General features: G+C 40.9%; 1 protein-coding gene across 7 annotated transcripts in view; it reads left to right on the top strand.

The window, feature by feature from the left end:
- The first annotated feature begins 417 nt into the window (after window positions 1-417).
- The window catches only part of NXPE3 (neurexophilin and PC-esterase domain family member 3), a 43133-nt gene continuing 16497 nt past the window's right edge, over window positions 418-27053 (top strand). The window contains exons 1-8 of one of the 7 annotated variants that reach the window (XM_081076835.1): window positions 435-547; window positions 7431-7534; window positions 8734-8919; window positions 9068-9375; window positions 9844-9931; window positions 11910-12200; window positions 20305-21059; window positions 26489-26562. In XM_081076835.1, the coding sequence (XP_080932961.1) occupies window positions 12108-12200; window positions 20305-21059; window positions 26489-26562 (922 nt within the window). In that variant the 5' untranslated portion in view covers window positions 435-547; window positions 7431-7534; window positions 8734-8919; ... (1 more) ...; window positions 9844-9931; window positions 11910-12107. Of the gene's footprint in view, window positions 548-7430; window positions 7535-8733; window positions 8920-9067; window positions 9408-9843; window positions 9932-11909; window positions 12201-20304; window positions 21060-26488; window positions 26563-27053 lie in introns of all 7 variants that reach the window. The other 6 variants (XM_081076837.1, XM_081076836.1, XM_081076839.1 and 3 more) reach the window with 6 other exon arrangements.

Below are 27053 nucleotides of genomic sequence, written 5' to 3' on the forward strand. Positions count from 1 at the left end.
GAGGAATTAAATCGACTAATTGCAAGCAAGGAAGGATTCAAGGACCAGTCGTCTCCGCGCTTGGCAAATCATGTTTCTCTGGTACAGGGAACAATAAATTTCGCCACTGAGAGGAAAGATGGCCCAAGCAGGAGCATCTCCAGTTTGGTCACGTCGCTAACAAGAAAAAAGCCTTAAAACGGATGCTCCCGGGGGAAACGCTAACGTCCAAGGGCGACAAGAAGCGGGGCCCCAAGAAGGCCTAGAGTTCAGGCCACAGGGCGACAGCTGCGGGACGTCCTTGCGCTCGGGGTCCGGCCGGCGCGGAGCCTGAGGAGCATCGAATGCTGGTGCTCCGCTCTCAGCTCTGAGCTTGGGGCCTGCAGCTGTCAGTCAGCGTCTTTCCCCCGCCCTCCCCGGAGCTCGGCCAATCGTAGCGGAGGATGGGGGTTAGTAGAAGTAGCGGGGCCAGGAAGCATCGAGTAGGCGGCCTTGACCAGCGGCGGCTGACCGTGGCGTCCCAGTTCCCAGTCGCCGGAGAACGCAAAGCGGGAGGTGGGACGTGGAGGTGAGTGCGGACCTGCGGGTTGGGTGTAGGCGCGGAACCGGGCTTCTGCCCCCCGAGCTACCCCTTGCCCGGCTCTTCGCGCGCTCCTCTTGGCTTCCAAGCCTTTGCCTCAGCGCGCGGCGGCTCCCGCGTCGTCGTCCCGGTCCTGGTGCGGAGGTGGTGCAGCCGCGGAGGACACGGTTGCGGGCCTCGGACCCTGGAAGGAGAGGCTCCGGCCCAAGGCGGGGCGGAGTTGGAGCCTCCGGCTGCCGCAGCCTCGGATCCGAGTCGCCCCAGCCGCGGCAGGTCCCGGCGGGAGGGGGCGGGGCGGGGCGCGTGCCTCTCCATCCTCGGTGTTGTTGGCTGGCTGCGACGCCGACTGGTGCAGCGGCAGTGTGGCAGTGCCAGACCTCGGGCTGCCGCTACACACCCCTCCCCTGACCCCTGCCCTAAACCCTGGGAGGCACTTCGCGGCTCCTGCCCCTCAGCACCGCCTCCCGTCTCCCGCTGCGGTGGGCCCCAGCTACCTCGGGGCTGCCGTGCTCACACGTTGGTCTCCTCTGGCCTTACTGATACCACATTCAGGTCGTATGAGGAGAAACGAGTGTGACTTTACCAGGTGCGCTGTGGAGACGCTGGCCTGTTGCCCATCTCCGTTTGATCCAAGGCCACGAGGGTGGTGGTAAGAGGGATTCTCAGGCAGGATTTATTTAAAAAATTTGTGTAATTGCCTGTCTGTAAATTTTTCCTTGCTTTTATTACTGACTCCAAAGGAGGACTGTTGTCACATTTCCTAAAGATAAAGAATCACACTGCTCTCATGGCTCTTCCCCCCTTCTCACTGTGGTTAATTATCCTTTGGAACATCAGGGTGTGCTTGAAGTTGGCGGGACTCCCAGCCCCTGATTAATTGTCTAATTCCACAGTGGAGGCGGTAACACGCTATTCCTCCTCAGTATTTGGGTTCCGCTTCCCTTGGACTGTTAAGTATTTTCTCTCCGTGGCTGTTATCCTCACAATTTCTCTGGGCCTGGTAAAGTGCTGTTATTACTGAGAAAGGAAACAAAAGGATAGATCACTAAAGTGGGGTTGGCTGTCCTCTTTGCCCTGGAATTGGGTTGTCCTGAGTGAGGGGACAATGGAAGTTGCAATTCGAACATCATTTCGGAAGGGCCATCCCTGACCAACTGATATAAATAACACTCTGTCCACCCTGTACTAATGGTTCTCCTACATGTCTGTACATTATAACCATCTGGAGACCTTTTTAAAAAGCTGTTTTTTGGGCCCTACTCTCACAGGTTCTGTCTTATTGAACTGGTAGGGTGTAGTCCAGGCAGTGGTATTTTTTTCCCTTAGTGTCAGGTGCACAAAACAACATAATCAGACATTTACACCACCCACCAAGTCTGCTACTCATCTGATACAGTACCATTGACTATATTTCCCATGCTGTACTTTACATTCCATGACCATATATATATATGTGTGTATATATGTATATAAATTATAATTGACATTCAATATTATTCTACTTCAGCTTCAGGTGTACAGCGCAGTGCTTAGGCATTTATGTAATCTATGAAGTGATCCTCCTGTTAAATCCAGTACCCATCTGACACCCTACATAGTCTTTACAACATTGTTGATGATATTCCCCGTACTGTATCTGACATTCCTGTGACTATTTTGTGACTACCAATTTGTAATTCCTAATCCCTTCACCTTTCTCACCCATCCCACAACCCCCTCCCATCTAGCAACCATCAGCTTGCTCTCTGTATCTATGAGTCTATTTCTGTTTTGTTTGTTCATTTATTCTGTTATTTAGATTCTACATGTAAGTCAGATCATATGGTATTTGTCTTTCTCAGTCTGATCTATTTCACTTAGCATATTATTCTCTACCGTGTTTCCCCCAAAATAAGACCTACCTTGAAAATAAGCCCCAGTTAAGATCTTCACCCAGACGGCCGCATTTAGTACATTATGACGATGTTTCCGAAGAAGATGACATAACTGTATTTGAATAAATGTAGATTGTTGTACATTAAAAAAATAAGACATCCCCTGAAAATACACCCTAATGTGTCTTTTGAAGCAAAAGTTAATATAAGACCCAGTCTTATTTTCAGGGAAACGGGGTAGGTCCATTCATGTTATTGCAAATGGCAAGGTTTCATTCTTTTTTATGGCAGTGTAATACTCCATTGTATAAATGTACCACAATTTCTTTATCCAGTCGTCTGTTGATGGGCATTTTGGTTGTTTCCATATCTTGGCTATTTTAAGTAGTACTGCAGTAAACATAGGGGTGCATATATTTTTTCAAATTAGTATTTTGGATTTCTTTGGATAAAAACCCAGAAGTGGAATTGCTGGGTCGTAAGGTAATTTTATTTTTAATTTTTTTAAGGAGCCTCCATACTGTTTTCGATAGTGGCTGCACCAACTTGCAGTCCCACCAACAGTGCATGAAATTTCCCTTTTCTCCATATTCTCACCAGCACTTGTTTGTTGATTTATTGATGATTGCCATTCTGACAGAAGTGAGGTGGTATCTCATTGTGGTTTTAATTTGTATTTCTCTGATGATTAGTGATGTGAGCATCTTTTCATGTCTGTTGGCCATTTATATGTCCTCTTTGAAGAAATATCTATTCAGGTCCTCTGCCCATTTTAAAATTGGATTGTTTGATTTTTTTGGTGTTAAGTTTTCTGTTCTTCTTGACTCAGCCTTGGAAGATTGTATGCTTCTAGGAATTTATCCATTTCTTTCAGATTGTTCAATTTGTTGGCATATAGTTGGTCGTAGTATTTTCTTAAAATATTTTGTATTTCTGTGGTGTCTGTTTCACTTCTCCTCTTTCATTTCTGATTTTATTTATTTGAGTCCTCTCTTTTTCTCTTGATGAGTCTGGTTAAAGGTTTGTCAATTTTGTTTATCTTTTCAAAAAACCAGCTCTTGGTTTCATTGATCTTTTGTATTGTTTTTTTAGTCTCTATTTCATTTATTTCCACTCTGATCTTTATTATTTCCTTCCTTGTACTCCTTTCAGGCTTATTTTGCTATACTTTTTCCAGTTCCCTTATGTGTAAAGATAGACTGTTGATATGAGATTTTCTTGTTTCTTTAAGTAGGCCTGCATTGCAATGAATTTCCCTCTTAGGACTACTTTCACTGTGTCCCATAGATTTGGGGTCATTGTGGTTTCATTTTCATTTGTCTCAAGGTATCTTGATTTCTTCCTTGATCTCACTGTTGGCCCATCGTTATTTAGTAGCACGTCATTTAGTCTCCATGTGTTTGTGTGTTTTCAGTTTTTTTCTTGTAATTGATTTCTAGTGTTATACCACTATGGTCAGAGAAGACACTTGGTATGATTTCAGTCTTAAATTTATTGAGACTTGTTTTGTGGCCTAATGTGTGGTCTATCTTGGAAAATGTTCCATGTGCACTTGAAAAGAATGTCTGTTCTGCTGCTTTGGGGTGAAATGCTCTAAAAATATCAGTTAAATCTATCTAGTCTAGTATGTTATTTAAGGCCACTGTTTCTGTGTTGATTTTCTGTCTGGAGGATCTGTCCATTGGTGTCATAGGGGTGTTAGAGTCCTCTACCATGATTGTGTTACTGTTGATCTATGCCCTTATGTAAGTCATTATTTGTTTTATATATTTAGATACATAGATGTTTACTAGGGTGATGTCCTCCTGTTGGATTCCTTTGTTATTATGTAATGTCCTTCTTTGTCTCTTATAGTCTTCATTTTAAAGTCTATTTAGTCAGATATAAGTATTATTACTCCAGCTTTTTTCTCATTTTCATTTGCATGAAATATCTTTTTCCATCCCTTTGCTTTCAGACTGTGTGTGTCTTTTGATCTGTGGGTCTCTTGTAGACAGCGTATGTATAGGTCTTGTTTTTTAATCCACTCAACTACCCTATGTCTTTTGATTGGAGCATTTAATCCATTTATATTTAAAGTGATTATTGATAGGTACATAGTTATTGCCGTTTTATTATTCATATTTTTGATCTTCATTTGTTTGTTTGTTTTCTCCTTTCTTCTGCTGAAAGAAGTCCTTTCAACATTTCTTGTAATACTGGCTTGGTGATAATGAATTCCCTTAGCTTTATCTTGTCTGGGAAGCTCTTTATCTCTCCTTCAATTTTAAATGATAGCCTTGCTGGGTAGAGTAGTTTTGGTCATAGGCCCTTAATTTTCGTCACTTTGAGTATTTCCTGCCACTCCTTTCTGGCCTGCAAAGTTTCTGTTGAGAAATCAGCTGGTAGTTTTATGGGAGCTCCCTTGTAATTAACTAGTTGTAATACTTTTGCTACTTTTAGGATTCTCTCTTTGTCTTTAAGCTTTCCCATTTTAATTATGGTGTGTCTTGGTGTGGGCCTGTTTAGGTTCGTCTTATTTGGGACTCTTTGCACTTCTTGGGCTCGTATGTCTATTTTCTTTGCCAGGTTAGGGAAGTTTTCAGTCATTATTTCTTCAAATAGGTTCTCAATCCCTTGCTCCCTCTTTTCTCCTTCTGATACTCCTATGATGTGAATGTTGTTACGCTTGATGTTGTTCCATAGGTCCCTTAAACTGTTCATTTTTTAACATTCTTTTTTCTTTTTGTTGTTCCAATTTGGTGTTTTCTGCTACCTTGCATTCTAAATCACTTATTCGATCCTGTGCTTCATGTAATCTGCTGTTGATTCCTTCTAGTGTATTTTTCATTTCAGGTATTGTATTCATTTCTGACCTGTTCTTTTGTACGGTTTCTTTGTCCTTCTTTATGCTTGCTACCTCTTTGTTGAAATTCTCACTAAGTTCCTTAAGCATTCTTATACTTAGTGTTTTAAACTCTGTCTCTGGTAGGTTGGTTGTCGCCATTTCATTTAGTCCAATTTCTGGAGGTTTCTCGTTCTTTTATTTGGGACATGTTTCTTTGTTTCCTCATCCTGGCAGCCTCTGTGTGTTTACTTCTATCTATTAGGTAGATCTCCTATGTCTCTCAGTCTTTGCAGGGTGGCCTTATGTGGTATGTATCCTGTGTGACCCAATGGCATAGGCTCCCTGATCTCCTGTGCATGTGTTCCAGGAGTGTCCCTTGAGTGTGTTGTGTGTGTTCTGTTGTAGTTGAGCCTTGATTGCTTTTGGCATGTCAGTGGGTGGGATTGACTCCGAGGCTGACTGGCTGTGAGGATTGGCTATGCCCACAGTGGATGAGCTGCTTTTGGGGGCTGACCCCTCAGAAGAGGATTTGCCTCCATGGACTCTTGTGCCTGTTGAGACTCCCCCTTTGGGTGTGCTGCTTCTGGGGCTATCCAGGTAGTGTTCTGGTACGGTCTGAAGCTGGCCTCTGGGTGTGTCTTTTCTCGTGTCTCTTGGGAGGAGCTCCCATCCAGGCCAATTTCAGCCTTGTCTATGACCAGCCTGCGACTACCTGGTGGGAATCATAAAACTATATGGGGTTGGCTGCTGCCTGTGTTGGACCTGGAGCCATGTGGGTATTGTTTCGCTGTGAACCAAGGCTGGCTGCCACTAGTAGTGGGCCTGAGGCAGCTTAGCAAAAGGCCCAGGGCCCCCTAGGCCTGTTGCCACCTACCAGCTAGCTGCCCATAAGAACCAGCCATTGAAAGAGCCTCCTTAGGTGCACAGGCTTGGCTAATTGGCCTGGTGTTGAGAGTGCCCTCGGCGATGTTGTACTAGCTGGGTGGTGTGGAGTCCGTGGGAGTCACGAGACGCAACCAGTGGTTTCTACAAAGTTAAAGCAGATTCAGTTCTTATGCTGGTGCCTGGCCTGTGACCACTTTGCACAGCACCCTGAGAACACTGAAGCCAGCCAACACTCACCTTGGGGCAGTACCCTGCCTGAGACCACTCTGGGAAATGCCGTTAGAGCACTATAGCCTGCCACCCCTTGCCTTAGGCTTGCAAATCCCTGAGAGCTGCCCAAGAATGGCTGCAGCTCAGGTTTAGTACTCTTGATTTCACATGTGTTTTTCTTTACTTGATTTTCAGTATCTTTTTTTTTAAAAAAGGTTTTATTGGGGAAGGGGAATAGGACTTTATTGCGGAACAGTGTGTACTTCCAGGACTTTTTTCCAAGTCAAGTTGTTGTCATTTCTCTCTTAGTTGTGGAGGGCGCAGCTCAGCTCCAGGTCCAGTTGCGGTTGTTAGTTGCAGGGGGCGCAGCCCACCATCCCTTGCGGGATTTGAACAGGCGGCATTATGATTGAGAGGCTACTGGCCCCTTTGGGAATCGAACCAGCAGCATTCGGAGTTGGGAGCACGAAGCTCCTGAGCCACTGGGCCGATCCCATTTTCAGTATCTTTAATTTGGGTCACTGTCTACCACCAAAGTCAGTGGCTTGTAGGGAGGGGCTGGCCACCCAGGTACCCAGAATGCTCCTGGCAGTTCAGCTCTAGGTGGGCGGGGCTTGCTTCCAGGGAGCTAAGAGGTGTGGTCCAAGCTTTCTATAAATTTCAATGCAGACCCGCCTCCAGCACCAGTGCTGGGTCTGGGACCACCCTGCAAAATCACCCTGAGAACACCGCAGTCAGCCACTGCCTGTCTCAGGCCTGCAGGTGAACGAGAGCTGCCCAAGAGACGTTGGGGTGCAGGTCTTGGGTTACTGCCCTCCAGCAAACGTTTCCAGGGCCGCCGCCGGCAGTCCGCCTGCTGCAGAAAGGCTTTCACAACATGGAGGGTGGGGCCAGCAGCCCAGCAGTCAAGAGTTTACCTGACAATGTAGCACCAGCTCTGTGGGGGCGTGGGGACCCAGGATGTCACCAAGGCGGTGTGCGTGCATGCATTGGTATTTTTAAAGCTCCCAAGATGGTATTAATATGCATGCAAGTTTAAAGACCATCATTTATCAACATGCCTTTTTTCTTATAGTGCTTACTACTCTGTGACTTGTTGAACTGATTTGTTTACTCCCTCCCCATCCGCCAGTGAAAGCATGGGCCCCTGCTTTGGAAGAAGAGCAAGAGTCAGCCCAGGTGAGTCAGCACTTGCGGCGTGGTGGTACATGGAGGAAAATGGGATCTGGGGAAACAAGTCCTGCAGACTTCTGTCTCTGCTTCATTTTTGTCCAAGGATTGACCTTATTGGTTGACCCATCATTGCCATGGTCTTGGATGAGTCTCTATTTCTCTCTTTAGACCCTGCCGTATTAAGTTTCAAGGTCTTACTCAGCATCCTATGAAAAATACAGCTACTGTTTGGAAAGTTTAGATGTAAATATTTAAGTTCGGGTATATTCCATGTACATCTGTGCTTTTGTCTTTTACATAGGGGTCCATATATTCTGAATTAAAATTTTAGACACTTGTTCTGACAAGTACAGTTACATTAATATGTATAGCAGGTCAGAGTATTTAGGATGGGACTGTCCCAGAAACTGGCTATGTGGTTATCCTCTAAAATATTCTTTGTGGAATGCTTGTCTAAGGACATTAGCTCCCCAGACGATGGAGTTGCTGTCTAATTTTCTGTTTAGTACTCAACTCACGTATTTAATTTGTGTTATTGATAATTGTAATTCCAAATGATGTGAGCAATCACTTTGTAATTCTCTTGTGAGATAATGGATAGGAAGTCTGGTACCTAATGGCCATCTAGGATTGTTGCCACAGGCCATAAAGAAGTTAGATTGGCTGGTAAATAGTCTTAATCAAAATTTGGCAAAAAAGGACCATGCATTTTACCTTTTGCTTGTCCTTTGAACATAAATATGAAGCCTTAGTAAGTGGTGGACTGACACTTCAGAAAGATTTGTGAACAAGACTGCTCAAGTTCAGGTTCCTCATGGAATAATCATAACTTTTAGATCTGCGTAGAGGCCTCTTGTTCTCTGCAGTGGTATGATGAATTGTTGTACTACGCGATTATTCTAGTCTTTAAGAAAAATAGCATGTGGTTTATATTTTTTCCAGTTATACTGCTATTTATAAAGTTTTGACCTTCAGCTCAGATCTGGGAGTGATTTGCCACATTTAAGTTTATGTATATGAATAGCCAGTTACCATTTTTTACTGGTAGGAAAGGAAATGTTCCTATCCCTACTCCTCCCACTGTGATGTACTGAAGTCTATGTACATCTCTTTGCTATAAAATTGTACTCTTGATTTCACGTGTTTTTATTTACTTCATTTTCAGTATCTTTAACCTGTATATCATGTGCTTATCTCTGTTGCAGCAAGAAGAATGGTATAAAAGTGAAAAAACATTAATATGTGCTTCAGATGTGGCAAGAAAAGAATAAAGGCTGCTGTCATGATTGCTTGAGTTCAAGACTTTATACTGGAAGGAAATTTAGATGTAAACTCTAATTTCTTAGTTCTCATAACCATTTCTTCTAGGGAACTGGAAATTTCCAAAAAAGGTAAATTACATTCAATTATATATTTTTATATTTTGGTTGATCTAGGAAACTTTTTTCTAGAGTCATTCCCATCTAGCACTATTTTCTTCTTCAATTCTAACACAATGTGAGATACTAAAGAATACTTTCTTTCTCTCTCTGCAAACAGCTTCCTTGTTATAATGTCTAGGTTTAATATTAGTAGGAAAATAACAGAAACCTACTACATATACGAGGTCTAACAATTAAGTTAATGAACTCAGAGAAAGTGCTACATACCTCATTGCTGAATATCACTACAGTCACCATCGAAGTACTCCCCTTGGGAAGCTATGCACCGACGCCAGCGCCTAGTCCATCCTTCAAAGCACTTTTGGAACTCTTTTTCTGGAATGGCCATCAGAGCTGTCGTCCATTACCCTTGATGTGCTGGATGTCATCAAAATGTCTTCCTTTCAGTATTTCCTTTATCTTCAGGTAAAGAAAGAAGTCATTGGGGGGCAGATCAGGTGAGTAGGGAGGGTGTTCCAATACAGTTATTTGTTTACTGGCTTAAAAACTCTCTCACAGACAATGCCGTGTGAGCTGATGCATTGTCGTGATGCAAGAGCCATGAATTGTTGGCTAAAGTTCAGGTCATCTTAACTTTTTCACGGAACCTTTTCAGCACTTCCAAATAGTAAACTTGGTTAACTGTTTGTCCAGTTAGTACAAATTCATAATGAATAATCCCTCTGATATCAATAAAGGTTAGTGACATCATTGCAACAAGTTTACAAACTTAATTGTCAGACCTCTTTTAATTTGAAATATTTCATTTTAAATTGGTTTTCCCACATCTGATTTAATGTCTTGTTTCTCCTTATGTCTCATCTTTAATCATTACTTTCAGAAACCAGCTTTATTCTGTATATTTGTGATTCTTATTTCCTGGTGAAAAATTAGGATATAAAGATAAAGATGAAGGAAGAAAATGAAAACTGCCCAAGGGTGACAACTATCAACATTTTAGTATATGTCTTTTCAAAGAGAGGTCAGTCTGGTACTCCTCAGGCTACGTATTTTTAGATATACAAATGATCTGTCAAGTCTTAATGCTCTACTTGCCCATAGTAGGAAAGCAGGCATAAGTTTTCCTCGCATGACCCACCATAATGATTCTCAGTAGAAGTCCCTGGCCATGAGGGGCTTCTTGCATACGTATATTGCTTCCCAGAACTGTACAGTTCCCTTAGTTCTGGGGTCTGCTGCTGTAGCCTGACTTCTGCACCACTGACCGCTGCTGTGCTGCTACTGACTGGCTCTGAACAACTGACGTCCTCTAAACTGATGGTGTTCACGTAGTAAATAGGCCATGCAGACCATGGTGCAGCTGAATTCCCGTGGAGTCTCATCTCTGGTCTTTTCCCTCTCTGGCCATCAGGGAAACCTGCTTCTTATGGCCAGCTCCCGAGAAGGAGCAGTTGGGGCCCTGGTGATACTGTTATTTCCTCTATTTCATAGTGGTTTCATTCCCAGAATTTACAGGCACTTCAGGGTGGGTGGGTGCCCGGGTGTTGGAGAGGGGCAGTGCTGGGGGGCATGAAATGGTAAAGTACTGTTTTCACAGTTCCTGGCATTCCTGCGGAGGTGGCCAGCCGAGGTGGATCTTTTCCTCTTTAATTTAGGAGGGTAACTACCTCTCGCCTAATATAAGTGTAAGCTTTGCCAGGGAACTTTCTGGCACTTAGTACAATGTATAATACAGAGAAGGCCTCCATAATTATTTGTTGTGTGGAATCAATCAATGTATATCATGTAAAGAGCTAAGTGCTGTGATGGAATCAAAAAAGTATGATACATTGTTATCATTAAGTTTTTTATTCTCTGACATATGTTCTTTTTTAAAAAAAGTCATCATTGGTATAGTCTAGCTGAGAAGACGAGAATTACTGAGATCAGCTGAGAAGGGAAAATAGTAAGTGCTGTGGGAATTTTGAGGACAGAGCGTATGTTGGAATAGCTTAGCCTTGTCTCCTTTATGAAGCTGGAGTGAGGAAGGGTCATTGTGATCCTTGTGGTATGGGAATAGATTAGACGGGTAGTAGGTGAATGAGGGAGTAGGGGGCTTGCCAGGTCCAACACAGCTGCAGGGAGTGTTGTGCAGCCGAGGTATTCTGAGACCCTCTGCACCGCACTGTGCCTCCTTCCCACTGTTACCTCTCCGCCTGTCCTCTGGAATAAGCCTTGCTGGGAGTACAATACTAGCCCTTTCTTTGTTTACCTCTATCAAAATGGCAACTGGGGAGCGCATTTTAAATTCATTATGTGGGAGAGCAGTTAGGAGAGATACACTCTGAAGTCCTCTGCCTCTAGCAGATGTGACGAAAGATTGGGTGTCCTGTTATTCACTCCTCCAGCTTAGCTTTTCTCTCCCAAGTCTTCAGGGCAGGTGTCTTTGCTCCTGTGTCTTGTTACTCAGCTGAGGGAGCCTCAGGACCACATATGTGGTGGGGGAGCTGGACACCCAAAGGATGTTTCCTGCCTCCTGCCGTACAGAAGGACAGCACTCTGTTTTCAAAGAATGTCGGGATGGTTTGCACACGATCCCAGAATGCTTCATAAAATCACAAGCTTTCCTCTTACTGCGCTTTAAATTATTACTCTAGTAATGTTATATAATTTGAACTATTAGGTGAGTGATTTTATTTACTTAGACGTCTGTAGAAATTTAACAGTTGCTTTAATTTTGCACTTTCTAAGAGTTTGAAGACACTCTTTGCTGTACTGAAAGTTAACACCTAAATAAGTAGTAGGTCCCGTATCACTGTGTGTACACAAAAGTCTGGGGTTGGGTTTGAGTAAGTTGCCTGGATATGGACTAGATGTTACTGTGCTCTGGCTCTTCGCTTTCTCCCCATGACTTTGAGCCTTCGATAAGGGTTAAAGAAGAAGAAATGGGATGTCTTCCCTCTTACCCCATCCTAGGCTGCTACAATGTGATCTGTTTTCTCATCTTCCCTTCTTTGAAGGAGTCCTTTGAAGAAAAATGTGCTTCTTCCTTAAGTCAGCCAGCCTCTCCTTTATACTAAGAACTTTTAAGGATACTAGCAGAAAAGAAGCAAATTAAACTGAAAGCTCATCAGCAGCTCAGAAAAACAAAGGCATGGCGTTTTGAGGAGTGATGGTAGCATGGCATCAGCCATGGGCGATCAAGACCCAGCCAGATAATGTGGATCAGTCTCTTCAGACCACGGCTTTTCTGCTGTCTGCTTGCACTGCTGATGGTGGTGGTGCTGGTCATCAATGTCACTCAGGTAGAGGTGAGTGCTCAGCATGCTCCTTCACAACCAGCGGAACCACGTCTTCGGGTTTGGGGCTCACTCTTCTGGAAAATGTTGATAAACAGGAAACTTACCCTGGTCACACTGCTTGTTTTCATGAATTCAGTAAGTATGTGAGTGGTTATATACGGTGCTAGTCACTAAGGGTACAGGGGCGAAGCCGACGGGCATGACTTCTTCCCTTATGGAGCCCACGTTCTAAATGTGCATGGGAGCAAGTAATAGTAATAAGTAGTCATAATCGTGTACTATACTAATAATAAATGATCGTTAGAAATTGTGAAAAATACTATGAAGAAAGGAAAACACGCTTTTCTAGAGTGATGAGGGAAAGCCTTTACAAGGAGGGGAACTTTCATCTGACTCACGGCAAAAAGCTGAAGGAGGGGTGTGGGGGTGGGGGAGAAGGTGAAAGGATTAGAATGTGCAAATTAGGAGCCACAATATAGTCACAGGGATGTGAAATACAGTATGGGGAATATAATGAATAATGTTGTAAAGATCATGTAGGGTGTCAGAGGGGCACTGGACATACCAGGGGACCACTTCATAGACTGTGTAGATGCCTGACCACTGTGCTGTACGCCTGAAGCTGAAGTAGCATAATATTAAATATATATATTGGTAGTCACAGGCTGTACAGCGCAGCATAAGGAATAGAGTCAATGGAATTGTAGCAGCTGTATACGATGTCAGAGGGGTAGTAGGTAGGGGGTGGTTATCACTTTGTGAGGGGGGTAAATGTCTAACTATTATGTTGCTTTGTACACCTAAAACTAATACCAAAAAAAAAAAAAGGCTGAAGGAGTATTTCAGGGAGGGAGTAAAGGCCAGTGTGTGACGCTCAAGGGCAGGAATCCTGTCTTCCTGAACCCCCACTCGTGCCTGGCACCAAGGAGGTACTTAGTATTCCCTTCCCCCCCCCTCTGCCACCCCCTGCATGGACTCCTGTATCACCAAAATTTATGGAGTAGTTTCTGTATAAAATGGTGCTGTCCTCTTAGTTTTGTTGGCTTGTGGTACTTCTGAGGTTACAGGTCCAACTTAATTATGGTATTTCCTTGTGTATTGGGTTTTGCTATGGACTGAACGTTTGTAACGTTTGTATTCCTCAAACATCCCGGCCCCGTGGGAGGGAACTCAGGTTTCTGCAGTCTTTCATGCTTTCAGGTGGTTCTTTCCCCAGCCTCCAGTGGTTTCATTACACACATGTGCTCTTAAGTATTCTGCTGGCTACTCGAGTGGGACCCTCCGTAGAGGCCCCAAGTTCTCTCTCTGTGCAACTCTCTCCTCCTGTTCCTCTGTCCTGTGGATTCTGATCAGCTTGGTCTTCTAAGACTCTCAGCTCCATCGCTTCAGCTTACGGAGTTCTCCAGGCTCCACCTGGGTCCCCATCCCTGTGCTGCAGCTTGGATACGCTCTCGAGGCTGTAAGCAAAAGGCAATTACAGGTCCATCTTCTTTATTTCCTGTCTTTCAAGCATCATTGTTCTTTATGGTCTGATGTCCAGTGTCTGGAAAACCATTGGTTTATGTATTTTGGCTTTTTTATAAAAGTGTTTCAGGTAGAAGGGATCTAGATCTCACTGTTTCTATCTTGGCTGGAAGTGGAAGTCTGAGGGACTTGATTTTGAGGGGAAGAAGGTAATAGAGAAGCTGGACAGGAAAGGGGTTAATGGACCAAGGGAAGGAGGAGAGGATGGGATCTAGAGCACAAATGGAGCATACGAGCATAACTTTATGTCAGATGAGGCACACGGTCTATTGTGAGTGTTCTTCTTACCGTGTTATTATTAATTACGTAGGAGGAGTCATGCTCCCTCCTTTGACCTAAGAAGGAAAAATGTCATGATGATTGGCAATGTAGATACATTTTTTGCTGGAGGGAGGTCTTGCCTGGAGAGGAGGTGGAAGGTGGACCTAGGAGGGTGGAGCCCAGGAGGTTTGCAGGCGTCTTCTGCTGTCTTGAATAATTAGTGTGGCTACTATTGTGACCCAAGGAACGAGAGTGGGAGTGGCAGTGGCAGAGGGAGAGAGGAACTGGACAGGAAACAGAAGGAGAATGTTGTGCGCACATTAGGCTTGGTTTGGTTCCTAATGGTTTGTTATATAGTTAACAACTAAAAAGGAGAGGGAGACTGTTTGTTTTTAATCCGATTACCTTTTAGGAACATTTCCTAAAAGGTAATCGATAGGTAAGGGAAAATCTACTTTTTTAAATTGAAATATAATGGACATATAATGCGTAAGTTTAAGGTGTACAGTGTGTTGATTTGAATCACTTATATATTACAGTATGATTACCACCATGGTGTTAGCTAACAACTCTATCATGTCTCATAATTACTATTTTTTTATAGTGAGAACAATTAAGATCTTTTAGCAAACAGTACTCTTGACTTATAATCACTATGGTGTACATTAGATCTCCGGGACTTATGTATCTACTAGTTGCAAATGTGTACTCTTAAACAACATTTCCCCAATTCCCCCACCATCTAGCCCCTGTTTATATGAGTTCAGCTTTTTTAGATTCCATGTGTACGTGATATATATTATTTATCTTTCTCTGTCTGACTCATCTCACTTATAATGTCCTCAAGGTTCATCTATATTGTCACAAACACCAGGATTTCCTTCTTTGTCATGGCCCCAAAATATTCCATTGTATGTATATATACCACATTTTCTTTATTAATTCATCCATCAGTGGACACTTATAGTGTTTCCATATCTTGGCCATTGTGAATAATACTACAATAAACATGGGTGTGCAGATATCTTTTGGATACCTTTTTCATTTCCTCTGAATATATATATATCCAGAAGTGGGATTGCTGGATCATATGGTAGTTCTATTTTTAATTTTTATGGGGAAGCTCCATACTGTTTTTCATAGTGGCTGAACCTATTTACATCCCACCAACAGTGTACAAAGGTTCCCTTTTCTCCATATCCTCGCCAATACTTTTATCTTCTTGATGATGGCTACTCTAAGAGGTCTGAGATGATATCTCATTATGGTATTGATTTACATTTCTCTGATAATTAGTGATGTTGAGCATTTTTTTTATGAATCTGTTGGCCATCTATATGTCCTCTTTGGAAAAATGTCTATTTAGTTCCCCTGCATTTGTTTGATTCGGTTGTTTTTGTTATTGAGTGGTATGAATTCTTTATATATTTTGGTTAACTCTTTATCTGATATATGGTTTGCAGATATTTTCTCCCATTCATTCAGTAGGTGGCTTTTTCATTTTGTTGATGGTTTCTTTTGCAGTGTAGAAGCTTTGTAATTTGATATAGTCCTAAGTGCTGAGTTTGCTTTTGTTGCTTGTGCTTTTGGCATCATATCTAAAAAATCATGGCCATGACCAATGACAAGGAGCTGCTGCTTCTGGGATTTTGTGATATTAAATCTTATGTTTGTTTTTAATCCATTTCAAGTTCATTTTTGTGAGTGGTGTAGATAGGAGTCCACTTTTATTTGTCGGCACGAATATATACAGTTTTCCTAACACCATTTGTTGAAGAGACTGTGCTTTCCCTGTTGAGTATTTGTGGCTCTCCTGTGAAATATTAGTTGACTGTGTATGTGGGGGTTTATTTCTGGGCTTTCAATTCTATTCCGCTGGTCTGTGTATCTGTATTTATGCCAGTATCATACTGTTTTGATTACTATAGCTTTGTAGTGTAGTTTGAAGTCAGGACTTATGATGCCTTCAGTTGTGTTCTTCTCAGGATTGCTTTGTCTACTTGGGGTCTTTTATGGTACCATACAAATTTTAGGACTGTTTTTATTATCCAGTTGTAATGTTCCACTTGCATTTCTGATTTTATTTGAGTCTTCTAAAAGTGCCATTGGAATTTTGATAGGGATTCCATTGAGTCTATACATGGCTTTGGGTAATATAGATATTTTAACAATATTAATTTTTCCAGGTCATGAACATGGGATATCTTTACATTTGTTTGTGTTCTCAGTAGATTTCATCGGTCTTGTAGTTTTCATTGTACAGATCTTTCACTTCCTCAGTTAAATTTATTCCTAATTATTTTAATGTTTTTGATGATATTGTGAATGGTGTAGTTTTCTTTATTTCTTTTGCAGATCCCCCCCCTTTTCTTTTGCTTCCCCCCACTCGGTTCAAGCCGTTGTTTCTCAATCTAGTTGTGTAGGACTCAGCTCCCTGGCCCATGCTGGTATTATGAGCCTTGTGCTCCCCCCCCCCCGCCCCAGTCAGTCGGTCGCCAGCCATTGGTTGGCTGCTCACGTTGGCTGCCAGCCACTGGCGGCAGCACATGGTAGCCCACAGCAGCACACAGAAGCCCATGGTAGCTCACACCAACCTCTGGATGCTCATGGCAGCCCAGCTCCAGGAAGACCTGTTGTTCACAATCTTAGCTGTAGAGGGCGCAGCTCACTGGCCCATGTGGGAATCCAACTGGCGACCTCAGCGTTAGGAGCATGGTGCTCCAAACACCGGGCTGGTCCAGATGTATAGTTCTTAATGTATAGAAATGCAGCTGATTTCTGTATATTAATTTTATATCCTGCAACTTTACTAAATTTGTTGATTAGTTTCAACTGTTCTTTGATTGAGTCTTTAAGATTTTCTATATATAAGATCATATCATCTGCAAATAATGACACTATTACTTCTTTTTTTCTTATCTAGATGCCTTTTATTTCTTTGTCTTGCCTAATTGCTCTAGCTAACACTTCTAGTACAGTGCTGAATAAAAGTGGTAAAAGTGGGCACCCTTGTCTTGTTCCTGATCATAGAATAAAAGCTTTCAGTCTTTCATCATTATGATGAAATGATTATAAGTATGATGTTAGCTGTGAATTTGTTTATATGGCCTTTATTATGTTGAGGTATGTTCCTTCTATGCCTAATTTGTTGATTGGTTTTATCATGAAAGGATATCATATTTTGTCGTTTTCTTCTGCATCTATTGAGAGGATCGTATTTTTAAAAATCATCCCATAGATCACATAGGGTTTCTATGCTCTTTTTCATTCTGTTTTCTTTGTTCTCTTCTGATTATTTCAAAATTTCTGTCCTGTAACTCACTTATTCTTTCTTTCATTTGATCTACTCTGCTGTAGATGCTCTCTATTAATTCTTTCATTTTATTAATTGAATTTGACAACTCCAAAATTTCTGTTTGCTTTTTTTATATTTTTGAGAATTTTTATGAGTTTATTTGAGCCAAATTGACAATATATACCAGGGAACAAGATCTCAAATGCTCTCTCTGTTTGCTGCTTTTAGTGATTTCTATCTCTGTAAATTACTCATTTTGTTCATGTGTTTTGTTGAATTGTCTGTATTTTCTTGCAGCTATTTGAATTTCCTCAACCAGCTATTTTGAATTCTTTATTGGCTAGATCAGTAAATTCCATTCCTTTAAGCTTGGTTGTTGGAGGATTATTGTTGTTTTTTGGTGATGACATGTTTCATTATTTCTTCACATTCCTTGTAGATTTGTATTGCTGCTTTTACATTTGAAGTAGGAGACACCGCCTCAAATCTTTACTAGTAGCCTTCAGATGTGGTAAACTATTTGTTGGCACTGATATATCTGGGGTTTTCTCTGTCCTTGTCTGGATACACCTGCTCCACTCTTCTTGCTTCTTCTCGTGGCAGAATTCTTAAGCTTTTAGGTCCTCTTTCTTATAACCCACCAGGTTAGCTGCTGTTAACTTCTTTTGTTTTCCAGAAAGTGGCACTATAGGTCAAGTTTGTGGTTTCTCCCTTGCCCACAGATACTGATCTGTTTTTCCGGTAGTACTGTATTTACCGGACTCACATTTGCCCCCTCACGTGGGAGCGCATGCAAGGAGCTAGTGTCAGTGTGCGGAGGGCAGGTATGCGTTTAGCACTCAGGGGGTTGGGGCCTTATTTCGGTGGTTTGTAATGGTAATATTAGCTATTAAGGAGAGTAAGTTTTGGGTTTGCTTTGTTAATGTTATTGTTTATTTTCTCCTTGCAGTTTAACCCATGGCATAATGTAAGATGTAGTTTCCTGGGTTAGGTACTAAAATTACCTAACCTGTTAGTCACTCAATTTCCAGTGTGTGTGGGGGATTTGTCCCATAGCTCTTGAACATTCTGTTCCCATTTTTTCATTCTTTTTTCTTTTTTCCTTTTTAGTTTGGAAGTTTCTATTGACAGAACCTCAAGCTCAGAGATTCTTTCCTCAGCTATGTCTAGTCTACTAATGAGCCCTTCAAAGACATTGTTCATTTCTTTTACAGTGTTTCTGATGTTTGGAATTTCTTTTAATTTTTCAATTTTTATTTTAAATACTTTATTTTTTTAAAATAAGTTTTATGTTTACAACAAAATTGAGAGGAAATGTTTTGTGCCAGTCTCATTCTATTGATAATCAATGTTGTGTCTGGACTGACTCTTGTGGTTCATGTTATGATTGCAAGATGCACTGAGCAATAACCATCAGGAAACTTTGAAAAAAAAAAAAAGGGTTTGTTACTCATAGGTTCTAGAGGGTACACTGCATGCTTGGGGCCGCACAGTGAGTTCACAGGTAGAGAAAGAAAGAGAGCGCAGGCCTGGGGTTCTGCTTTGATTTGGATCAAGGGTGGGGGGCAGGGGTTTCATGAATTCACTCTTTATTGGTGAATTTAAAACATAAGAGTGAGAATTTAAAGCACGGGAAAAGAAAAGCAAGTGGCTCAGGTGGTCAGTTATCTAAATGAAAGATTCCTAAAACAAAGGAGCCTGAGGAGAAGGGAAGCGGACTGGCTCTTAATATAGTTGTGTGGCTGGCAGTGTGGTTTCTTGCCATAGCTGTCTCTGATGGGGATGCCTCTTTGAAATGGATGCCTGGGCAATCAAAATTGAAGTCAGGCATTTGCATTGCAAAAAGAACAACCGTCAGGGTTTACACTACACAAAGATTATAGAGATTTCCCATATACTCCCTGCCCCCACACATGTATACCCTCCCCCATTATTACATCACTCACCTGAATGGTACATTTTTTTACCAAGGATGAATCTGCATTGACACATTATAATTACCTAAAGTCCATAGTTTACCTTAGAGTTTACTCGTGGTGTTGTACAATCTGTGGGTTTGGACAAATGATAATGACATCTACTTATCATTATAATATCATGCAGAGTATTTTTCCTACCCTAAAAATCTTCTTTGAAAGATTGAAAGAAATGTTTGGAATTTCTTTTTGATTCTTTCTTGGAATTTCCATCTCTCCTGACATTGCCTATCTGGTTTTGCATAGTGTTAGCTTTTTTCATCAGTGCCTTCAGCATATTAATTATAGTTTTTAAAAATTTCCTGATCTGGTTATTCCAACATCCCTGCTATAGCTGAATGTTGTTCTCAGGTTTGATGTGTGTTTTCAAACTCTGGTTTTTGGCTTTTAGTGTGTCTTGTAATTTTTTGTTGAAAGGTGGACATGATATATTCACTGGGTAAAAGGAACTCCAATAAATAGGCTTTTAGTGGTGTGGTAGTAAGGTGTGGGGCTGATGAAGTGTCTTATATTCCAATGGTTAAGGTCTCGGTCCATTAGTGAGCTTGTGCTTCTGGGCTGTGAATGCAAGTGCTTCTTAGTCCTCCCCCCATCCTTCAGTTGGACAGACGGTTAGAATGGGCCGGAGTTGGGTATGTCCCTTACCCCCGTTTGGTTAGGCTCTGATAAAACCCCAATAGGTTAGCCTCTGGTAAAATAGTTTCTCTCGAGGGCAAGCCTTGTTAAGAACAGAATGCTCTGTACATTTCAGAATGATTCCTTTACCCTTCTCCTGCTGGAAGCATGAGAGGGTTTTTCTCCAATATTTACTGTGGGAATCTGATCGAGCTCCTGGAGGTAAAACTCACAAAAGTGTGGGGATCCCGCTATGTCTCTTCCTCATCTTAATTTAACTGTGTTGCCATAAGGTAGCCCTGTATAAGGAGTGAGCTCTGTTTTCTGAAACAGTGTCATCCCAAGTAGTTTTATTAAAATTTAAATTGAAGCAAAGGTTTATTTGGTTGACTATAAGGACATTTATTGTATTTTTGGTTTGTTTTTGTGTCTTTCTCTTCAGTACTTGGACCATGAGACTGTTTCAGCCACATTCGTCGACAGTAGTGGACAGTTTGTCTCCTCCCAGGTGACAGGAATTAGCCGGAACGCTTACTGTGGCTATGAACACCAGAGTCTGTCCAGCCGGGAGCGCATGGAGGAGGACTCCTTGCTGGCTGCCTTGCAGTGGCAGGTGCCGGACGTGGGCTCAGTTCCCTTTTTGAAGAGCAGTGACCCTTCTTCCAGCTACTTTGTCATCTTGAACTCTGCAGCCTTCTTCAGGGTGGGAAGCCAGCTAGAGGTGCTTGTTCATGTACATGATTTTCAAGGCAAGCCTAAGAAGTATGGTGGAGACTATCTGCAGGCCAGAATCCACTCCCCTAAGCTGCAGGCAGGGGCTGTGGGCAGAGTGGTGGATTACCAGAATGGGTTTTACAAGGTATTTTTTACTTTGCTCTGGCCAGGCAAAGTTAAAGTGTCCATATCTCTGGTCCACCCCAGTGAAGGGATCCGGGTTCTTCAGCACCTACAGGAAGAGAAACCAGACAGAGTCTATTTCAAGAGTCTCTTTCGTTCAGGAAGAATTTCTGAAACTACTGAGTGCAACATGTGTCTTCCTGGGAGTCTGCCCTTGTGTAACTTTACAGATCTCTACACCGGAGAACCCTGGTTCTGCTTCAAACCAAAGAAGCTCCCTTGCAGCAGCAGAATTAATCATTTCAAAGGCGGATACCTGAAGGGCCTCCTAACTGCTGCAGAGAGTGCTTTCTTCCAGAGGTACATGCTCCTTGTTCTAGGGGATAATTTAAGAACGCTTTTCCACTGTCTTTGTCCCATTTAGACTTTTCTTGTTTTGATTATGTGCTGCTTATATCTCTCTGCACTTGGCCCAGTTCAGAAGAGGTGGTGAATAAGAAAATAAATGCAGATTTATATTTTGTGATTAGTTTTTTTAAAAATAAAGCTTAGTGCTTATTCCAGTTCAAATTAAAGACACTTTACCCTTGAATTTATGTTTGTTTACCCTCATATCTGTGTTTTACTTTAGAACTATGTAGCACCTCTATAGCTATATTAGCAAGATCACTTATTTACGGAACAGATTAAAAAAAAAAGATCATCTAAGAACAGAGATGCCAGAGGTCCTGTAATCAGTACAATGTGTTAACTTCATCCAATAAACTAAAAAAGTTTTAAGTGACATTTCAGTTGTTAAAAATCATATAAACATTTATTGATAGTACTAGAATATGGCAACATTGCTCGGTTGATTTAATGATATGCATGGAAGCCAGGAATACCACAGTAAACTATACATATATGTATACAGTAAAAGCCAGGAATACCACAGTACATACATGTATGTATACAGTAAAGCCAGGAATACCACAGTAAACTATACATATATGTATACAGTAAAAGCCAGGAATACCACAGTATATACATGTATGTATACAGTAAAGCCAGGAATACCACAGTAAACTATACATATATGTATACAGTAAAAGGCAGGAATACCACAGTATATACATATATGTATACAGTAAAGCCAGGAATACCACAGTAAACTATACATATATATATATATGTATATATATATATTTTTCCCCCCTTATTTCACCTCCCACCCCACCTCCCCATCCGGTACAAGCCGTTGTTTCTCAGTCTAGTTGTGTAGGACACAGCTCCCTGGCCCATGCTGGTGTTACGAGCCTTGCGCTCCCCACCCCCGGCTGAGGCAGTCGGTTGGCTGACCACTCACAGCAGCTCATGGCAACTCTCGCCGGCTGCCGGCTGCTCATGCTGGCTGTTCGCCACTCACTCTGGCCACTGGCCACTCATGGCAGCACACGGTAACCCACAGCAGCCCACGGCTGCTCACGCTGGCTGCTGGCCACTCACGCTGGCTGCCAGCCGCTCATGGTAGCACAGCAGCCTGGGGCAGCCTACAGCAGCTCACGCCAACCGGCATTAGGAGCATGGTGCTCCAACCACCTGAGCCACTGGGCTGGCCCAGCAAACTATATTTTTAAGTTAAGTTTTATACTTTTACACTGAAAAAGTATACAACTTTTTCAGTGTAGTGATCAATATATATACTAATGTGGAGAACGGAATACATAAAATCAGTATGAATTAAAATTTCTGTTTTCTTCAACATTCCATATAGTTCTGAAGTAAAATAATATTTCTAAGAAATAAAACCTTTTAAAAGCTAGATTATCAGGGTGGCTGGTTAGCTCAGTTGGTTAGAGCGTGGTGCTAATAACACCAAGGTTGTCTGTTCAATCCCCACATGTGCCGCTGTGAGCTGCGTCCTCCTTTAAATACATACATACATACATACATACATACATACTACATGACCAAAAGTACAATTACTTGAAAAAATGTAAATGTTTTTAAAAATTTTTTAAACGAAATATACTTTTAAAACATTCCTTTGTAGATGTTTTGTTGTGTACATCTTGGCACTCTGAAGAATTTTATGTTTTATGTCCAGTTATTACTCAATGGGGGAAAGCTTCCTACCTTAAGGTCTATAGGAGCTTCTAAAATAGTACCCTCCAATTCTCCACTCTGGAGTCAGTTTTTGGTCATAACAGTTTAAGTTACACATTTGATGGCCTCATGTCATGCTTTCAGAAGGCCAGCAGAGGGAGCACTACTCAATGTATTTACTGTACTGTTTTTGATAAGATGGCCTAGTTTTCATATGGCTCAGTGCAAAAGGACTTTAGCTTTAGTTTTAATCCTGAGTCTGATCTTAGATATGCTATTTATTAATGACTATGAGCAGGTTATTTCATTCTGTGCTTTTTTTAGCCCATGTATGAAGACTGCTCAGTTACCCCCGCTTATTTTTGTTTATTTATTTATTTTTATTAGTTTCAGGTGTACAAAATAATGTACTAGTTAGACATTTATCATTTAGACCCCTACAAACTGATAACACCCCTCCCCCAATCTACTACCCCTCTGATATTGCATACAGCTGTTATATTTCCACTGTCTCTATTCCTTATGCTGTACTCCACTTCTTGTATGTGTGTGTGTGTGTGTATATATATATATATGTATATATATATATATGTATATATATATATATAAAATTGTAGTTGACATTCATTATTATTCAGCTTCAGGTGTACAATGCAGTTATCAGGCATCTACACCGTCTCTGAAGTGGTCTCTCTAATAAGACAAGTGTCCATTGGATACTCTACAAAATCTTTACAACATAATTGATTATATTCCCCAAACTGTCTTTCGTATCCCCATGGTAATCTTGTAATTACTGATTGTGCTTTCTAATCCCCTCACCTTCTCCCTCATCCTCACCCGCCCACCCCCCATCTAGCAATCCTCAGTTTTTCCTCTATGTCTCTGAGACTGTTTCTGATTAGTTTGTTCATTTATTGTATTCTTTAAATTCCACGTATAAGTGAGATCATGTGGTATTTGTCTTTCTCCATCTGACTTATTTCAGTTAGCATAATGTTCTTTCAGCAATTCCACTCCTAGGTATCTTTCCAGAGAAATCCAGAACACTAATTTGAAAAAATTTGTGCACTCCTATGTTTATTGCAGCACTATTCACAATAGCCAAGACAGGGAAACAACTGAAATGCCCATCGGTAGATGACTGGATTAAGAAACTGTGGTACATTATATGGAGTATTACTCAGCCATAAAGAAGAATGAAATCAGTTACCTCCTTTTAGAGTTGTATTGTCAGTCCACTTCATGGCCTAGCAAAAAGGAGGAAGTGTAGCCTGTAATTAACTCAGATTCCAAGTGGAAAAAAGTGGGAGAAAGGTTACAGAAATAAATTAGTGTAAAATTTAAAAATGTATCTGACATCAAATCCTACCACTTAAACCCCAAAACACCTGTGAATCCAGAAGGATAAAATAATGTCTTCCCCTCCTCTTACTTGCATATCCTGAATGAGGTTGGCTGATGGCACTTTTTAGTAGAATCATTAAGAAATTCTGCTTATCTGGAAATTGGCTGGGAAAACAGTGTTTGAGATGGCATAAATTTTTGAAAACCAAACATTTGACAGAGTCCTGATGCTGATTTTATTTTTTGCATTGTTTATTAAAATTCTGAAATTTTGTACCAGGCTAACTGAAAAGAAAAAGAGATTGAAATTGATCATTTGAAGGACCTTTGGGTTTACTCTCTTAAGCTCATGGCCTGAATATGTTAAGCTGATACTCTTACCTCTTGGTGGCTTATCATGTTGCTTAATTTAGAAAGGATTAAGAAGCTTAGCCACAGTCTTTGGGTCCCTAAATGACAGATAAATAAGGTGATCTAATGTTTGTTTTTTACTCTTAAGGAAAAAAAGTGTTGGTTTTTGAAAGAACAACTGTACTTTGATTCAAAGATCCTGTTAATATAAGGGAAGACCTTTTGAAAGAATGAGCTTATCACATAAAAAACTTCTTTTTATTTTAGCATGATTTATGCTTTTTTCTTTCTAAGTTTGTATTTAAAAAAACTTCAAATCACTAGAAACACTGCAAGAATACTAGCAATGAGCACCCATATATCTTTGACTTAGATTCTCTATTGTTAATGTTTTGCCACATTTGCTTTCTCTCTCTCTCTGTAGGTGTGTTTATATGTGTGTTTGTGTGTAATTTTCCCCCCAGAGTATTTGAAAGTAAGTTGCAGACATCATGGCACTGAACCTCATGAGTATGCGTCTCCTAGGAATGTGGACTTTCTCCAACATATAATCGTAACACAATTACCACACTTGGGATATTTATCATTGACGTTATAATTATTTAATATGTAGTCCATATTCAAGTTTCTCCAGTTATCCCAATAATGTCTTTTATAGCAACCTTTTTTATTTTAATTCATTTAATCTTTGATCACACACATTGTGTTTAGTTATGTCGTTAATCTCCTTTAATCCAGAAGAGGTCTCTAGCTTATTATTTTTTCTTTTACGATGTTGAGGATTTTGATGTCACTCTTTTGTAGAATGTACCTTAATTTGGATTTGCCACTTTATTATGTCTGCATGACTAGACTGAGGTTAAACATTTTTTAGACTGAGGTTAAACATTTTTTACAGGAAAATTGCAGACGTGAAGTTTTCTTTGTTTCCTTACCTTAAGACTCTAAACTCATGAAAACAGTTTATATGTGCTTTTAAAAGTTATGTCCTCTCTTAAATGTCACTTATTTAAGCAATGAAATTCTGTTATTCTCTAATGTAGCCCCTATGCTTCCTTAATTGCTTTTTGTCTCTGTTCTCCGTTATAATGTCAGTTCATAAAGGAGGAGACACTGCATTTTGTTTACTGTTGTATCCCTGGTATCTAGGAGTGCCTGGCAAACAGTAAAGTTTAAGTATCATTTAAGGACAAATCTCTTTTGAATTGACTTTTGATGAAACAAAAAACCCTGACTACAAGTTCCCATATCAAGAGTTTGGAAAGTTAGCATTTCTTTTTGTTTGTTTATTTATTTTCAGTCTAAGTGCAAGAGGCCTAATTATTGTGACCCAGTTTCTGGAATAGTTACACTGAATTTTCAGTACTCTTCTCCTGGACTCCACTCACCCCTACTTTTTAACGTAGTCTTCCATCAGATATTTTTCAAGCATGGACTCTAGTCCAAGGTCTGTGCTAAGTACTGAAGACAAAAGGTGAAGGAGACAAAATCCATGTCTTTGAAGAGTATCTATAGGTTTTAGTAAGGGGAACAGACACTGAAGAGTCATAGCAGTGATGAACACAGTATTGCATGAGCACATATCTGGGGACAGGCTTGCCTAGTAGGACTCATGTCAGTTCTGGGCAAGGCCTAAATAATCTGACATGTGACTTAATAGCACATAGACTTGCAGTGTGAAAAGTAGGTAGTGACAAAATAGACGTCCTCATCTGTGTGCGTCATCTCTCAGTCTAAAGAGAGTAAGTGATTCAAACCAGAATGTCATTTTGGAGTTTGGGTTAAGGGCTAAGAAGTGAAAAACTAAGAACCTATTTAATTCTTATTCAGTTTATATATTCATATAACCTGTTTATTATTAATTGTATTAATTAACATCTCTAAGAATATTTCATTTTAATCAGGCTCCGTGAAATGATATCTTTTTTAAATTTGCAAATAAAGATATATATTGGAAAATAAATGTTCCTGAATCTGAGCTTGTACTCTTTTTATTCCTCTTAAAGTGGTGTCAATATCAAAATGCCGATCAACTCCAGTGGACCTGATTGGGTGACGGTGATACCCAGGAGAATAAAAGGTAAAAAAGAATGAGCTCGAAAATTTGTTCTTTTTCTTGCTTACTGGGTTGAGGCCCTGTTGTTTCACTGATGTTACAAAACACCCTTTTACCCCCTATAATAGGCCATGGTTACTTCTGGCCACAAGTGAAAATACTGAAAGAGCTTTTAGATTAAACTAAATTAGACCTTATGTCCGTAGCCTGGGTTTTGCTATTTATACTCATATAAAAGTTGTCTTCTTCCCCTACTCCCCGATCTGGTTAGCTCAAGAGCCTACAGAGCTATGCCGTCCATTATGGTAGCTATTAGCTACATGTGGCTATTTAAATAAACTAAAATGAAATAATATTAAAAATGTAATTCTTTAGTCACACATGCTCAACAGTCAGTCACAGCGTTCAGGGGCTACCATGCTAGAGAGCATTTTATGAAGAATGTGTCTATCATTGCAGAAAGTTCTGGATATCACTGCTCTAGAGGTACTTAAGAGATGAGTGTAAAATTGTCA

The sequence above is a fragment of the Rhinolophus hipposideros genome, assembly GCF_964194185.1.
Source record: "Rhinolophus hipposideros genome assembly, chromosome: 2".
Lineage (NCBI taxonomy): Eukaryota > Metazoa > Chordata > Mammalia > Chiroptera > Rhinolophidae > Rhinolophus > Rhinolophus hipposideros.